Here is a 17,500-nt window from a genome sequence, read left to right on the forward strand (position 1 = left end):
TTGATTTACGAATTTTACTTAACCTAGCCATTGCCTGATATGAGTTTTTCAATAATTCATTAAACCTCAAATCTAAAGATCATAGTTCCTAAATATTCAAATGATTCTACTTCATTTATCTTTTCTCCTTCCAATGATATCTAATCTTCCATTGCCTATTCCATTCTCATCATCTCTGTCTTTCTTCTATTTATCTCGAGCCCAACCTCATGTGATGTTTCCTGCATTCTAGTAAGCAAGCATTGCAAATCCTGTGGCGTTATAATAACAACAGCATCATCAGCATACTCTATGTTAGCTAATTTCCTATAACCAATCCAGTCCAATCCCTCTCTACAATATAAATTTTCTTTAATTTTCTATTGTATTTCACTCTAAACTACCAAAATATTCTTTCCATTCTTTGTGAAGTGATAATAGAATAGTTGTTTAAAGAGAGAGAGAGAGAGAGAGAGAGAGAGAGAGAGAGAGAGAGAGAGAGAGAGAGAGAGAGAGAGAGAGAGAGAGAGAGAGAGAGAGAGAGAGAGAGTGTGTGTTAGTTACTGTAGTGCTTCTCAGATTTTACAGCTAGAATTTCTTAAATGTTACTGATGTTTTAAGTCATTTTTTGTTACCTTATTTTTTCACCTGTGGCAAGATAGATATTAATATATTCATTGAAAAAGAACTACTAATAGTGTATTTACAGTATTATAGTCAAACCTCTAGCTACGAAAGAATCGGCTTACAAAATTTTCACTTCACGAAAGGAGATGCAAAGAATTTTACGACTCGGATAACGAAAAATGTTTCGGACAACGAAAGGCAGTACGGAACTGGAGCCCGACCGTATCCAATGCGGATTTTAAAATTCGCTCCCCGCCAGCCCGTAAACTTGCTACCATCCTCCTGCGTTCCTATTGGTTATCTCCCTACTCAGATGCTAGTTACCACCATGAGATCCTGCTCTCCTATTGGTCGCCATCTACTGTACTGTATCCCATCGTGCAAATACGCATCGGCGTTCCTATGTCTTCTCGTTCCGGCAACGGGATCGTACACATTGACTTGGTGTTTGTGATTTTGCTTTTGTAACAATTTTACAGTACCCACTGTTATTGTGTGTGATACTTACGATACATCATTAGCCATGGGTCCCAAGAAAGTCGCTGATGTCAAGGGAAATAAGAGGATGATGTATTCCATGGAGATGAAGATGGAAATAATCAAGACATACGAGGCTGGTATGCGGTTGTGTGTGCTCAGGAAAATTTTAAGAGGCAGGCAGAAACAAGCATCTTTGGACGAATATTTTAGTAGGAGGCCTTTGGTAGAAGTAGACCAAGCGCCAGCTAAGAAATGAAAGTGGCAGTGATGAAGAAAATACGAAGTGTAATTAAATTTAGAAATTAGAAAATGTAAAAAAAAAATAGAAAAAGGAAAATAAAGATTTTATTTTAAGTTTATCGTAAAGTTAAGTGTTAATATTTCCTACCATTTATGGATGCGTTTCCTATAATTAAGTGTTGCTGTTTTCCGTCATTTATAAATATGTTTTGTAAAGTTAAGAGTTTACGTTTTCTGCCACTTGTATGTAAACGTTTTCCGCCGTTTTCATCCTCCTCTACCGCCTCACAGCCCCACACTTTGCTCTCGGATATAGCCTCACTCCAAAGGTAAGGTTCCAAATTTTTATTACTTTATTTTTACTATTTGCTCTAATTAAACACTTTTTTTCCAGAATATTATTATTAATTTATTATTAAATGATCAAAACACAGTACTTTTCATATATTTAGTACTGTTTAGTGGTGAATATCCTTTTTACAATTATCTAATGTGGTGTTTTTCTAGGGTCTGGAACAAATTAGGCTATTTACAAGTAAAAGGCAACTCGCTACACGAAAAAATCACTTCACGAAAGCCCTTACGGAACCAATTAATTTCGTGTTGCAAGGCATCACTGTACTGTACATGAAACCTTAAAACACAACATTCAAATTCATCACCTCAGATTGGCTAGTTAAAGCAGACATTATTGCATTTGAAAAATTCATGACTTCCAGAAAAAATAATTGTGCTTCATTCCAGCATCTTTTACTTTTGTTTACAATTTCGGGTGCTTTTCAACAATAAACAATTAGCAACTTTTTTACTCTGCAGCATCGGCGAGTGTTGTTAGATGGGAACAAGTGTTTTTTTGTTACTTATGTATAGCCAGGTGTGGCGATGACTTTCGTGTTACATTTTGTTTTACCTTATACTGAAGATGTGTTAATAATGTAAAATTACCTTTAAAAATTCATACGAACTAAAAATACCATAATAAAAAGCATGTGAAAACAATATAGTCCATTACAGTGGCTTACCTTGTGTGTAAGTCAACTGCAAGTAGGCGATGGTCAGTGAGTTGGTACGTTACGAATTGAACCACCTTAGGGCAGTTAGAATTTGCAGATTTTCTATCCTTGCACCTGTCTGTTACCTAACCCCTATGAATAAGGAGGGCCAATTGTACTTATGGAGATCATTAGCCTCTAGGTCTTATAGTAGATGTTGGCTGTGACCTAATTCTTCTTAGTTAAATCAAGTTATAGATTTCTTTTTTAATATTTCAAATATTTTTAGCAAAATAATCTGGAATATATTGTAAACTGTTTTGAAATGATATCACAAATAATAATGTAATATTGAAACCAATGGGGTCATGCCGATAACCTCTTCTACTGCCTTCGCATGGGTAATAGAGTGTCAGCACCAATAGGCACCATAGTGAGTATAGGAATGTGATATCCGGTGTTCCACAGTGTATTGTTCTTGGCCCATTACTTTTCATACTATATACACATGACATATGGTTGGCCTAGAAAACAAGCTTGTTGCATATGCAGATGATGCTACTCTCTCTGCATCAATTCCATCCCCTGAATGTAGATCTGGGGTTGGTGAATCCCTTAATAGAGATTTAGCTAAAATTAGTGCATGGTGCAAATTATGGGCTATGAAGTTGAATCCTAACAAAACTCAGAGTATGTTTGTAAGTAAGTCAAGGACGGTGGCTCCTCAACATCTGGATCTCAGTATTGATAATGTTTCTTTAAATTTGTATGACTTTTAAAATTTTAGGTGTGATTCTCGACAGAAAATTTACTTTTGAGAAACACATTAGGTCTTTGTCTTCTTCAATTGCACAAAAAATTGGCTTATCGAGAAAGTCTTTTAAGATTTTCGGTGATCAATCTATTCTGAAGAAGTGTTTTAATTCTTTCATTCTACCTTGTTTTGAGTATTGTTCTCCTGTCTAGTGTTCAGCTGCTGATTCCCATCTTAACTTGTTGGACAGAAACTTAAGGTCTATCAAATTTCCTATTCCTGATGTAGATATAAATCTTTGGCACCGTTGTTCAATTAGTTCATTATGCATGTTGCATAAGATTTTTCATAACTCTGACCATCCTTTACATTCCGATCTCCCGGGACAATTCTATCCTGTTCGTAATACTAGGCAGGCAATTAATTCTAATAGCCAGGCCTTCTCCATCATGAGGCTCGATACTACACAGTATTCTAGAAGTTTTATTCCAGCTGTTACCAAGTTGTGGAATGATCTTCCTAATCGGGTAATTGAATCAGTAGAATTTCAAAAGTTCAAAGTTGGAGCAAATGTTTTTATGTTGACCAGGCTGACATGAGTCTTTTTATAGTTTATATATGACATATCTGTTTTTGACGTTGTTAATAGTTTATATAGGACATATCTGTTTTGACGTTGTTACAGTTTTAGAATGATTTATTGTTAACTTGTTCTCATCATTTATTTATTTCCTTTCCTCAATGGGCTATTTTTCCCTATTGGAGCCCTTGGGCTTATAGCATCTTGCTTTTCCAACTAGGATTGTAGCTTGGCTAGTAATAATAATAATAATAATATATGATTACTAGGTCCTTTTTCTGTCTCCAACTTTGTCGTTGCAGGCAAGGGGGTGGAAGCTACAGCCAGGAGACCGGTGTGCACTGCTCTCATTTCGAAGAGGGGACCAATACCCAGGACTCCCCCAGGAAGATGGCACTAACCCCATGACGCCCATGGATCACTCCTTCATCGCCTACCACGCCTTTGAGCAGTTTGAAGAGAGCCACGATTAAGGGCTAACGTCCTTCCCGTTTGTGCCAAGGGCACGAAAGCTAAGCAATTTATACTTGTAGTTTTCAATGTAACGTAACGTAACTTATACTTGGTCTCCCAGCTGTAGTCTCGGCCCAAACATAGATGCATATGGAATATTTGTAAGAACACTCATTTAATAGCCAGTTAGAAGAATTAATTTGTAAAGACTGTTTTTTTGCTACCACTAATAACTGACTTAAGGAAATCATATCAAGTGCTCAATGACTGTGTAATGCTTTTTAATCAAATACATTTTAAAGTTGAAAGAACAGAATCGTATCTGTCTTATCCCGTTTCCTGAATTATATTTATGAAAACAATTTGCCCGTGATTTGGGACAAAATAAATGGTCGCCTGCTAGTGAGATTTCTTTCAACTAAGTGAACTGAAATGATGAAAATTACAACATGAGTGCTCCGGAGCAAGATAATAGTTTCATTGAAATGGAAGTTCATATTAGAACATTGGCGGGCGCGGAGAGACTAGCACTACAGGGAATTTACCAAAACAGCCCTTCATTAGAAGATGGGTTCGAATCCCGGGCTGGAGGGAATGGACGATACAGCGAATATGAAACATTTCTGAGTTCTGTGGAAGCAGCGATGTGTCAGAGCAGTGTTGGACCGATCGTCAAAAAATCATTGTGTCATTGTGGCGAAACAGAGAATTCGAGGAAATGCCCATAGGAAACTGAGGAGAGATCTCGAATTCATTGAACCCAGGTCATAGGCACATCTGAAAATACACCTACAATGGAGGTTAGGCCTAAGTACTGCCAGATTGCATGAACATTTGTGTAATTATGTTACTGTCCGGAAGGAAGCAGCTAGGAGGAGTTTTGTGAATCAGTCACCCACGGAGGACCTGCAGGGAGGAGACCTTAGCGCCCTTCCGTCGAGACGAGGGAGTCGAAACAGATGGCGGCCAAGAGAGGAAACTGTAAGGAAACACATCCGTCCTAGAGAGGATGACACGGCAATGTTCCTGTTGGAAGAGAAGACGGTACACCCTAATGTACGTCTAAAATCACCACTGTGTTCAGTTACCCCTCGCGGGAGCAACAGCATCGAAAATCGCCGTCCGAAATGGGGATCCAGGACCATACTATGGACCCTGTCAACAGCAGTTAGTGTGTGTCTGATTACCCTAACCATAGAGGATTTTGTCGTCGGAGCAGCAGCAGCGGGCGCATCGATAGAAATGGAGCGCCAACAAAGGCCAAGGACAATCCTGAAAATTGGAAGAGGTCCCAGACAGCAACTGTAGGATGAGGGACCCAAGGTGACCCACAGCAATCAACCAACATAGAAGTTAAGTAACATGGTACAAAATCTAGTTTTGTGGTTAACTAATATGTTTTGAGATTTTGTAAACGTGTGTAGAGTAATGAAGCTATCATTCCGTTTTCTTTACGTATTGTGTAAAGTTAATGGCAGAACATTTCGGCCGAAATTAGTCAAAAATTTTTTCTAAAATTTCGGTCGATTTTCGAGCCAAAAATTTTTTCGAAAATTTCGGCCGATTTTCGGGGCGAAATTTTTTTCGAAAATTTTGGCCGATTTTCGGGCCGAAAATTTTTTTTTTTTAAATTTCGGTCAATTTTCGTGGCGAAAATTTTTCTTAAAATTTCGGTCGATTTTCGGCCCGAAAATTTTTTCGAGAATTTTGGCCTTCGAAAATTTCGGTCGATTTTCGTGGCGAAAATTTGTTTAAAAATTTCGGTCGATTTTCGGCCCAAAAATTTTTTCGAAAATTTCGGCCGATTTTCGGGCTAAAAATTTTTCGAAAATTTCGGCCGGTTTTCGGGCCGAAAATGTTTTCTAAAATTTCGGTCGATTTTCGAGCCAAAAATTTTTTTCGAAAATTTCGGCCGATTTTCGGGCCAAAAAATTTTTCGAAAATTTCGGTCGATTTTCGAGCCGAAAATTTTACAATGATTGAAAAGAATCCTATTACACATTGAGAAAAAATATATACAGTAACCAATCACTATGTGAACCAACCAGATGCAGTCAAGAAGTCTATTCATAAGCTGGAAAGCTCGTTAGTCCAACACAAAGGTTAGACAACTCGCAACCCACCCATAACACAAAACCCTCCAGTGTATTCCATCAGCTAAACCTGCTTTTTCTAACTAACCAGGCTAGGAATGTAACAGGAATTACAGAACTTAGATAAAAAAATAGTATTCTATTATCTATTTATTGAAAATATCAATTAAATTAGTATTCTATGACATATTTATTGATATTCTTTATTTTTCACAGACAAATAATTTCAAGCTTAAGTTTCCAGTCAGCTGATCAGACAAACTCTAGCGTGTCTGTATGTATACTAATCGAAGTAAGCAACAGCCATATCAAGAATATCTTTAAAAAGTGATTAATTTGTCGGCCCTCCTGACTCATGGAAGTTAGGTAGCGAAAATCAACAAATTCTTGGTGCTCTAGGGTGGATCAACTCATGACCTTCCAAAACACAGACCACTGCATAGGTGCCGTTAAACTAACACATTAGGTAACCCACTGTCCTGCACTACACTGTTTTCACATGGTTTCTATCATGGTATTGTAGTTCATACTAATATTCAAAATAATTGTACGTTATTAACACTTAAATTCAGTACAGTACAAGGTAAGATGACTCATAACACAAAAGTCATCACTACACCACCCTATGTATAAGTAAATAACAAAACAAAACAAAACACAAACTCACTCACTCTCTCTAGATATATATATATATATATATATATATATATATATATATATATATATATATATATATATACATATATATATATATATATATATATATATATATATATATATATATATATATATATATATACATATATATATATATATATATATATATATATATATATATATATATATATATATATATATATATATATATATATATATACAGTAGGGTCCCGAATTAAGCGTGTTCGAATTACACGATTCCCCTTTTCCGCGATCGCTATTTTTCAAAAATAAATTTTCTGTATCTGCGAGGCTGTTCAAAGTTCGCGAGTCAAGCACTACAAAATGTATCAAATCTATTGTCTTTTTAAGTATATTGGTAGCCCTAAATACGGTGATTTATAATAAATGTTACAAAACAATATCAACATTACATTTCATTAACATAATTTCATAATGAATAGCCTATTTAAGGATAAAATTCCACATCAACAATGAAATCAACTGTTAACTGTGCGAGTCCAGCTGACAAAATGTAAACAGAAATGTGGTTACGTTCTCGGCAATCTTTATCTTTCTCCAACCTTACGATAATTGTAATGGTAGTGTTAATGATGGTATATTAAAGCATTATTTTTGTTTAGTACAGTATATTTAAAAGCCTTATTTTTCCCTCTGGGCGTTCAAGGTTTTCACGAGTAGACTGGGTTCGTTTATCGGCAGTGAATAGCCTAAACTTCGGTAACGAGTCGTCAATATTTTGTCATATTTTAAACAGTATACATTTGATTTGCAAACATTGGTTTTGTAGAGTAGACGGTAAAATAAAATCTAGAGAGAGAGAGAGAGAGAGAGAGAGAGAGAGAGAGAGAGAGAGAGAGAGAGAATCTCTCTCTCTCTCTCTCTCTCTAGATTTTATTTTACCGTCTACTCTCTCTCTCTCTCTCTCTCTCTCTCTCTCTCTCTCTCTCTCTCTCTCTCTCTCTCTCTAGATTTTATTTTACCGTCTACTCTACAAAACCAATGTTTGCAAATCAAATGTATACTGTTTAAAATATGACAAAATATTGACGACTCGTTACCGAAGTTTAGGCTATTCACTGCCGATAAACGATAACAAACCCTTTAATGCAAACTAACTGTATCCTTTGATATTCCTCTATATTTATCACGAATTCCTTCTATACCTCCTCAGACACTCTTATTTCAAATATCTAAATTATTCTTATCACAACTAACACCATCTAGTCATTTTCATTCCATTATATCTATTATTCCTCTGGATCTTATTCCCTTTCCTTATTCTGTTTATTCGATGGGATTCGTTTTTCCCTTTACCGTCTTTCAGAATCTATTTTTAGCCACTGGCAACCAAATCCCCCCTTCCCCCGTCTCCTACCGTCTCCCCTGCGAGTCCACCCAGCCTATCTCATCACTCCCCCCACCTTCATCCTCCCCTGTTCTAGGTCTGTAACCTTCTGCGTCATAATATCTCTCTCTCTCTCTCTCTCTCTCTCTCTCTCTCTCTCTCTCTCTCTCGTTATACAATACAGTACTTACAAATAGATGAAGAAACCAAAATCGGTTTTCTTGAAGTGTCAATTAAATACAAAACGAAAAAATTATACCGTGTATACATCCATTTCAATCATAGCTTAAAATACGGTAACCGATTTCGTCCGCAAACCACTATTTTTTAGGAAACACCATTCTATTCCAGAAAATTTTTACTCTTTAAATGTCAATTGCGCTATAATAAAACATGTACTTATGTTGTTAAATTTCGGGTGTGTTTTAAAAATCGAGTATTGCTAACTTATTTTTGTTTTACTTTTGGCTGTGATCACATCAGCTGATGTCTAGCTTCCGCGCGAATACAATAACAAAGAATTGTTTACACCATTTCTTAATTTATTCAAACCATCTATACAGTTAATATTACATAAACACCAATGTGTTATAACCTATCATATTTATTGTTTAGTACTTTAAAACCATCCCTCTCTCTCTCTCTCTCTCTCTCTCTCTCTCTCTCTCTCTCTCTCTCTCTCTCACATCGAACGTTATAGCGGTAACCTAATTGTTCGGTGACTTTAAAAATAGGCCTAGTACTTTCTTCTTTTACCTTTTTTTGCATATGGATCCATAATTGAGGTGGGTACAAGTAGACTTATAACTGAAGTTAGGAAAAGTATTTTGGATATGGACAGGACAATTATCTTTCGTAACAGTTTAGAATTATCGTAAGTTATCACTCTGTCATTAGCGGCAGTTTGCTATTGTGGATTAAACGCATAAGGAAAAAAAAATTTCCAGCTTTGCTACGAATTTAGGAATTTATATGGATACGGTAAGTAAAATATTTGTAATAACATAATGTTTACTAAATGTTTGTAATATCATTAGTTATGACTTAGATCATGTGTGTTTAATACATTCGTTTGTTTATTATGATTGAAGATGGAGCGTTTCCGTTTCAGGCGGCATCATAAAGAAAAACATTTCATAAATGGCATTCATTTCATTTATTTGAAAGTTCTAATAAAAAATAATTAGAACATTGGTAATAACAAATTCAACATATAATCTATACTTGGTAAAATTGCTGTCAATTCAAAAACACAGATGTATAAATGCGTCGTTTCTTCGTTGTGATCAGAGATAAACGTAAACAAAACATTGGTTGTCGTTTTCTATTGTGCTTTTTAGCGTGTTTAGGAAACGCATGATATAAAATCGCCTTTATTTTGATAATTCTGGATTTTCAATCATACAACAAGCTAGTCTATAGAGTGATGGTTTTGCTATTCACCAGTTGTATTATACAATAGATATGACAAACATTAAAATTTGTCTGTATTTTGGGTTGTGTTATAACGGGAAATATATGGTGTTTACACCTATCCTGGTTGTAATTTTAACCATTTTTCAAGTTATTAGAACTTTAAAGTATATTAAATGTTTTATTTATTTACAAAAACAATTTGATATTATAAAGAAATACAGTATAGTACAAAGAAAGTATTGGAAATGGGTAGTAAACACATTTGAATAGGCAAATTGCTGGTTGCCATGGCCACAATGGAATTATTTCTGTTAGTTGTGTGTTTCGAAATTCGCGATTTTCCATTTACACGAGGTCATTAATCGACCAAATTCTCGCATAATTCGGGACCCTACTGTATATATATATATATATATATATATACATATATATACATATATACATATATATATATACATATATATATATATATATTATATATATATATATATATATATATATATATATATATACATATATATACTAAATTTCAATGTTATCCCTTCAATTTATCTCCCTTCCTTTCATCGTTCTTATCTATTTATTTTCAGCTTCCTTCCTGCATAATACACTACATGCATTTTAGTTTAAATAACTATATAAGAACATGAAGTATGCACCACCTGAATTTGCGGTCCTCTTCAATTTGTGAAAAAATCCCCGTATTCAGAATGAAAGAGAGAGATAACAGCTCTTATCTGATTTACCAGCTAACTGAACTGGGAAGGGGAACTTCATTTCCTGTTTGATGGTGGTGCATCAAACTAACAAATCAAAATTTGAGTTTATTATAATTGAACATACTTCATATCATCACATGAAGGTAATTTAAAAAAAAAGGATTTATCACAAATGTGCAAATTTTTCATCAACAAATAAGGGAGTTACCAATTATATTAAATTATATATAGTTCTAATTTGCTTATTTTTCACCATTGAAATAATTCTCTTCATAGAAAATTACTCAAGCATACACTACAATTTCAAATTCTTTCCTTTTTCAGAGAGAGAGAGAGAGAGAGAGAGAGAGAGAGAGAGAGAGAGAGAGAGAGAGAGAGAGAGAGAGAGAGAGAGAGAGAGAGAGAGTGAGAGTGTGTGTGTTACAAGGAGTTACAGTTCTAGGATTTGGGATGTCTCAAATACTTTTTAGTCCATCAGCAAAGACTCCATTTGCTCTTTGGCAGAGTGATTTAGTTTAAGCAGTTAAAGAATTCTTATGATCTTGTCTAACTTATTCTTGAACTTGTTTACCATGTTACTCTTTACTACATACTGTGGAAGTCTATTCCAAGTATTTGCTATATTTTATATAAAGCAATTGCCACATTGAGTGGTGTTGCATCTTTTTAATTCCAGTTTGTATCCATTACCTCTGGACTGATTTGTGCTAAGTGTGATTAGATTGTTGTAATCTACCATTTGTTATTCCTTTAAGAATTTTAAATGCCTCTATTAATTAACTGTCCCCTTGGTCGTCGAGTTTGTAAATCCAATAATTTCAAATGTTCAATCCTCTGTTTATATCCAAATTGCCTTATTGTTGGAACTAGTTGGTGGCCCTAGCTTGTACTTTTTCCAGCCGATCTTTTTCCTTATGAATACTTGGAGTCCAGAATTGACCTCCGTATTCTAGATGTGGTCTTACTAGTATTGTGTACCAGCTGTAGTACAGTGTCTTCGTTTCTATATTTGAATTGTGCCTTCAAGTAACTTCAAATCCTTGCTGATAATAATACCGAGATTTTCCTCCTGGTCCACACTTTCTATTCCAGTACCCTGCAGATATTAATCTGATTGTTGGTTACTATAAGCTTTGTCCATGACTTTATATTTCTCACCATTGAAAGGCACTTAATGGCAATCAACCAATGGCTTGGGAAGCCATACTACCTTTGAAGGCAGTCTCTGAGTTGTTGACAGGCCTGTAACTACAGATTATTTAGATTCTGTTTTTTAGTGATTTTAGAGATAACTTCTCTTGAATTTGTTTGTAAATACAGTATAGAGTATCAACTGTTCAAGGGAATCATTTCTAGATGTTCATGATCCGTATTGTCTTTGTGTCTCATGTCAAAGACAGTATTGTGATTAAACAATTGTTGTGAGGGGTACAAAGTCCTCACAGTTCCTCTTCTGGAATGGAAAAGTATGTTCCTTTGGTTGCAGACCAGATTAAAAGCTCAGTGTATAACACAAATTTCCTTTTCGTTCAGGGGAAAATCCAGAGAAGACTTGGCTAGCTAGTTATAAGAGGGGATGGTGATGATAAAAACACCAGCACTGAACCCCAATATAGCCTTAACAAATCTAGTTTTGATAGTGACGAACTTCAAAAGCTCTTAACTTGTTTAAATTATTTAGCAAAATCCAAGAAAGCCAGTGAGTCTCTGATTAAAGGAAGCAATTCTGAACTAATCTACCCTATCTAAAACCATAAGTTGACTTGTATTTGGTCTAAGGATTTAGTGCTTCTTTCAGTAAGAGTTCTGATGGTGCATGGTGCATTATTCAAAATTCTTTCATAGAGACTCAAGCTCTTTATTTACTCAAGACTACTGCTGTGAAACCTAGCCTTTCCTAAATCCTAACCATTCTTTTAGACAAATAGATTAAGAGTTAAAAGACCGATCTGAAATAAGCAACATTGAGCAACCTCATTCTATATGTGAATGGTGTGGTATAACATATGATTCACTTAAAACAAATTATATCGGCTTTCCTCCAGTACAGTAGCTTTAATGACCTTAGAATTGTCTGCCTCTAGGAATTCATTTCATAATTGTAGCAGAACATCATAACTGCTCTAGTAGACTTTCTACAGAGTTGCAACCCTGACTAGATCTTATTGGAAAACACCAAGATGGGTACTCCAATGCAAATCTAAGTAGGAGGAAGACTTTCCCATTTTCATCACATTTGGGAGAGCCTTCGTCCTGATCTGTGGGTTACAGCTGGTCAAAATGGGTTACCGAATTGTTCTAGTCTCCAATCCTCCATTGTCTGAAGAATCAATTCTATGTCCAAGTTATCTACCAAATACAGCAAAGGCACAGATTTTGAGACAATAAATTGTAAAACTTTTGAAATCTGCTCTGATTTTACAAAAGGTAATTCCTAGTCCTCAAAGCATCACACGAGGGTTAGAGGTCAATTCTATAAATTTTTGGTGGAAACACCTTTGACAGTTCTGGGGCCAATATATAAAAAAGGCTTTGCAAGACCAGACGGTAGAAGGGAAAACCTTGGCAGTGTTTCCATACAATATAACTGCATTGGCCTACATCCAGAGCCAAGTTGTTGTTGATGGGCACCATAGTGATTATAGGAATGTGATATCCGGTGTTCCACAGGGTAGTGTTTTTGGCCCATTACTTTTCATACTATATACACATGACATGTGGTTTGGCCTAGAAAACAAGCTTGTTGCATATGCAGATGATGCTACTCTCTTTGCATCAATTCCATCCCCTGAATGTAGATCTAGGGTTGGTGAATCCCTTAATAGAGATTTAGCTAGAATTAGTGCATGGTGCAAATTATGGGGTATGAAGTTGAATCCTAACAAAACTCAGAGTATGATTGTAAGTAAGTCAAGGACGGTGGCTCCTCAACATCCAGATCTCAGTATTGATAATGTTTCTTTAAATATGTATGACTCTTTCAAAATTTTAGGTGTGATTCTCGACAGTAAATTTACTTTTGAGAAACATATAAGGTCTGTCTTCTTCAATTGCACAAAAAATAGGCTTATTGAGAAAGTCTTTCAAGATTTTCGGTGATCAATCGATTCTGAAGAAGTGTTTTAATTCTTTCATTCTACCTTGTTTTGAGTATTGTTCTCCTGTCTGGTGTTCAGCTGCTGATTCTCATCTTAATTTGTTGGACAGAAACTTAAGGTCTATTAAATTTCTTATTCCTGATCTAGATATTAATCTCTGGCACCGTCGTTCAATTAGTTCATTATGCATGTTGCATAAGATTTTTCATAACTCTGACCATCCTTTACATTCAGATCTCCCTGGACAATTCTATCCTGTTTGTAATACTAGGCAGGCATTTAATTCTAATAGCCAGGCCTTCTCCATCACGAGGCTCAATACTACGCAGTACTCTAGAAGTTTTATTCCAGCTGTGACCAAGTTGTGGAATGATCTTCATAATCGGGTGGTTGAATCAGTAGAACTTCAAAAGTTCAAAGTTGGAGCAAATGCTTTTTTGTTGACCAGGCGGACACGAGTCTTTTTATAGTTTATTTATGAGATATTTGTTTTTGATGCTGTTAATAGTTTATATATGACATGTCTGTTTTGACGTTGTTACTTATTTTAGAATGATTTATTGTTAATTTGTTCTCTTCATTTATTTATTTCCTTTCCTCACTGGGCTATTTTTCCCTGTTGGAGCCCCTGGGCTTATAGCATCTTGCTTTTCCAACTAGGGTTGTAGCTTGGATAGTAATAATAATAATAATAAGTGGGGACAAGGTCACAATCTTTGTACAAGATAATAGAAGTGCTATGGACTTTGAAAATTTCAGAGGAATAAGTTTTCTTGCTCAGTTCATTCACAGCAAATCAAGCATCTTAGCATGTCTGGTGTTCCTCAGGGTAGTGTTCTTGGTCCATTACTTTTCATGCTATATATACATAACATGTGGTTTGGCCTAGAAAACAAGCTTGTTGTATATGCAGATGATGCTACATCCTTTGCATCAATTCCATCTACTGAATGTAAATCTTTGGTTGCTAAATCCCTCAACAGAAATCTAGCTAAAATTAGTGCATGGTGCAAATTATGGGGCATGAAGTTAAATCCTAACAAAACTTAGAGTATGATTGTAAGTAGGTCAAGGTCAGTGGCTCCTTAACATCTGGATCTCAGCATTGATAATGTCTCTTTAACCTTGTAGGACTTAAAATTTTAGGTGCGATTCTCAACAGCATATTTACTTTTGAGAACACACATTAGGTCTGTCTTCTTCAATTACACAAAAAAAAATGGCTTATTGAGGAAGTCTTAAGATTTCGGTGATCAATCTATTCTGAAGTGTTTGAATTCTTTCATTTTACCTTGTTTCGAGTATTGTTCTCCTGTCTGGTCTTCAGCTGCTGATTCTCATCTTAAATTCAGGCATAGTCATTCAATTAGTTTGTGAAGGATGTTGAAAAAGATTTTTCATAATTCTGATCATCCTTTACATTTAGATCTTTCTGGACAGTTCCATCCTGTTCGTAATACTAGGCATGCAGTTAATTCTAATAAGTCTTGCCTTCTCCATTAGAAGGCTCAATACTACACAGTATTTTAGGAGTTTTATGCCAGCTGTGACCAAGTTATGGAATGATCTTCCTAATCGGGTAATTGAAACGTTAGAACTACAAAAGTTCAAACTCGCAGCAAATGTTTTTCCGTTGAACAGGCTGACAAGTCTTTTTATAGTTTATGTATAAAATATATTTTGATGTTATTGTTTTTAAAGTATTTTTTTATAATTGTTCATCATTTCTAATATCGTTTATTTATTTCCTTATTTCCTCTCCTCAGTGCTATTTATCCCTATTTGAGCCCTTGGGCTTATAGCATCCTGGTTTTCCAAATAGGGTTGTAGCTTAGCTAGTAATAATAATAATAATAATAATAATAATAATAATAATAATAATAATAATAATAATAATCAGTTAAGCAGAAAGTCAGATTCTTGCCCCCAAAAAGCTCAACTTCAGCAAAACATAAAAACAAGACAAAAAACTACTTGCCCATCAGCACAGTCTTTATGGCCGTCACAAACATTTTCACTGGGAATACAGCCAATGGAATGGCGACATGTAAAGCCTTTACGATCGGCACACGTTTGTGTCTGGTGACAATTTTCCTCATCTTCTCCTTTAGGACAGTCTTTGTCATTGTCACAGACCCATGACTCCCAAATACAAGTTCCATCACTGCATGAAAACTGATCCTGTAGAAGTAAGAACAAAAAAGTATATACAATGTTGAAAGCAGCAATAGCAAAAATCAATTGCATAACTTCAAACACATTTTATTTAATCTATTACAGGGGAAAAAATAATGAAAATTTCTTAACAAACTTACTAAATGAATAAATGAATGAATATGACAAATTCAGATATTTGTATTTTTCTCTAAATAATACAAACCTGTAGTTATTTATGTGGATTATTTTGTGGCGAACCTGGATGGTAGTCATTAAACTAAAAGTGTGAGGTGGCAACCCTGCCTAACCCCTTGAGTGGGTAGGCAGGGGGTAGCTGGGGGTGCCTAGCCACCTTATATATACTCTCACAGCAGCGAGAGAGTCACTTTTTGATTGCAGACAGGACTTACTGGGGGACAGGTATTCTTGGCACAATTTATATAAATAACTACAGGTTTGTATTAGTTAAGGAAAAATACAAATTATATCTGAATTTGTAATTTGTTCCCATACAAGCAAACCCGCTATTTATGTGGATGACTCACTCACTGTAGGGTAGAAGTCCTAATTCTGGCATGGACATTGACCCGTGTTTACCTAGTACACTACATACATGACTGTGGTCTAGGCAAAACCTTGACACCTCTTTAACACTACGAAGTGAGTATGATGGCAGCCTGAGCAATCCAGTTGTCATGAGAGATATCATATGAACATCTATTAAAGTATATTCAGAGGGCGAGTGATCTCATAACACCGTATGAGTAAAGAAAGCTCCAACGCAGAGGGAAATCTCCTCGTTTCAGCCTAAAGGCGAGGCTCAAGGCTGAGCGATAGCCTTTCATCGCCGAGACTGAAAGGAGCTTTTCTTCCCGAAGGTTTACAAGGAACTCCGCTATTAAAGGGAAAGTGGCATCGGGGAGATATATTCCTTCCATGACACCAACTACAAAAGACCATCCATTTAGCCTAGTACACCGAGGCTCAGGACTTCTGCAAGTATTTGGACATTCTCTCAGCAACTTGTTGTGAAAAGCCTCTCTGAGAAAGGAGACACTGGATAGTCTCCAGGCATGAAGTCGAAGCGACTGAACGGTTTACTGAAAAATGTTTGCATATGGTTGTTTGAGTAGATCTGGTCATGGAAGGAGTTCTCTCTGTGGATCTACTAGTAATTGAGGGAGATTCAGGAACCACACTGTGTGATGCAGTAGCAGAGCTACAAGGGTCATCATTAGATTTTTGGATGCCCTGGTCTTGTTAAGCAATCTTCTCATTAGACAGAACGGGGGAAATGTGTAGCCTACATGGCGATGCTGTCCCACAGTTGTTGAAATGCATCCTACTATAGAGCCTGAGGGTTCGGGACCGGAGAATTGTACAGTGGAAGCTTGCTGTTCAGAGATGTCGCGAACAGGTCTACTGTCGGGGAACCCCACAAAGTCAAGACTTTGTTAGCTATAAAAGGATTCAAAGACCATTCGGAGTCTACTATCTGAAGTTGCTATGCTCAGATTGTCTGCGAGCACATTCCTCTTGCCTGGAATGAAGCGAGCCAATAGGGACACCATATGTTCTTCTGCCCATCTGAGAATCTCTATTGCAAGAAGGTAGAGAGGCTGCAAAAAGCATAGAGGCTGCAAAAAGCATAGAGGCTGAGAAAAGGTACAAACTTGTTTGTTTATGTAAGCCATTACTGTGGTGTTGTTGCTCAACACCACGGAGTGACCTGCCAGCAACTGTTGGAACTGACGATGAGCTAATTATGCTGCTCTCATCTCTAGAAGGTTTATATGCTGATACCTTCAGGACTCTAATCAAAGGCTAGAGAATGTGTGATGCAGCAAGTGGGCCACCCATCCTTCTTTGATGCATCTGCATAGAGC

The 17,500-nt window shown here is 36.1% G+C and overlaps 1 protein-coding gene across 1 annotated transcript in view; it reads right to left on the reverse strand.

Annotated features, from left to right (window-relative positions):
- Positions 1–17,500, reverse strand: part of LOC137646437 (sortilin-related receptor-like) — a 248,303-nt gene that overhangs the window by 193,314 nt on the left and 37,489 nt on the right. The window contains exon 4 of the mRNA XM_068379537.1: positions 15,436–15,638. Coding sequence (XP_068235638.1) covers positions 15,436–15,638 — 203 coding nt within the window. The remainder of the gene's footprint in view (positions 1–15,435; positions 15,639–17,500) is intronic.

This window comes from Palaemon carinicauda, chromosome 9 (genome assembly GCF_036898095.1).
Source record: "Palaemon carinicauda isolate YSFRI2023 chromosome 9, ASM3689809v2, whole genome shotgun sequence".
NCBI lineage: Eukaryota > Metazoa > Arthropoda > Malacostraca > Decapoda > Palaemonidae > Palaemon > Palaemon carinicauda.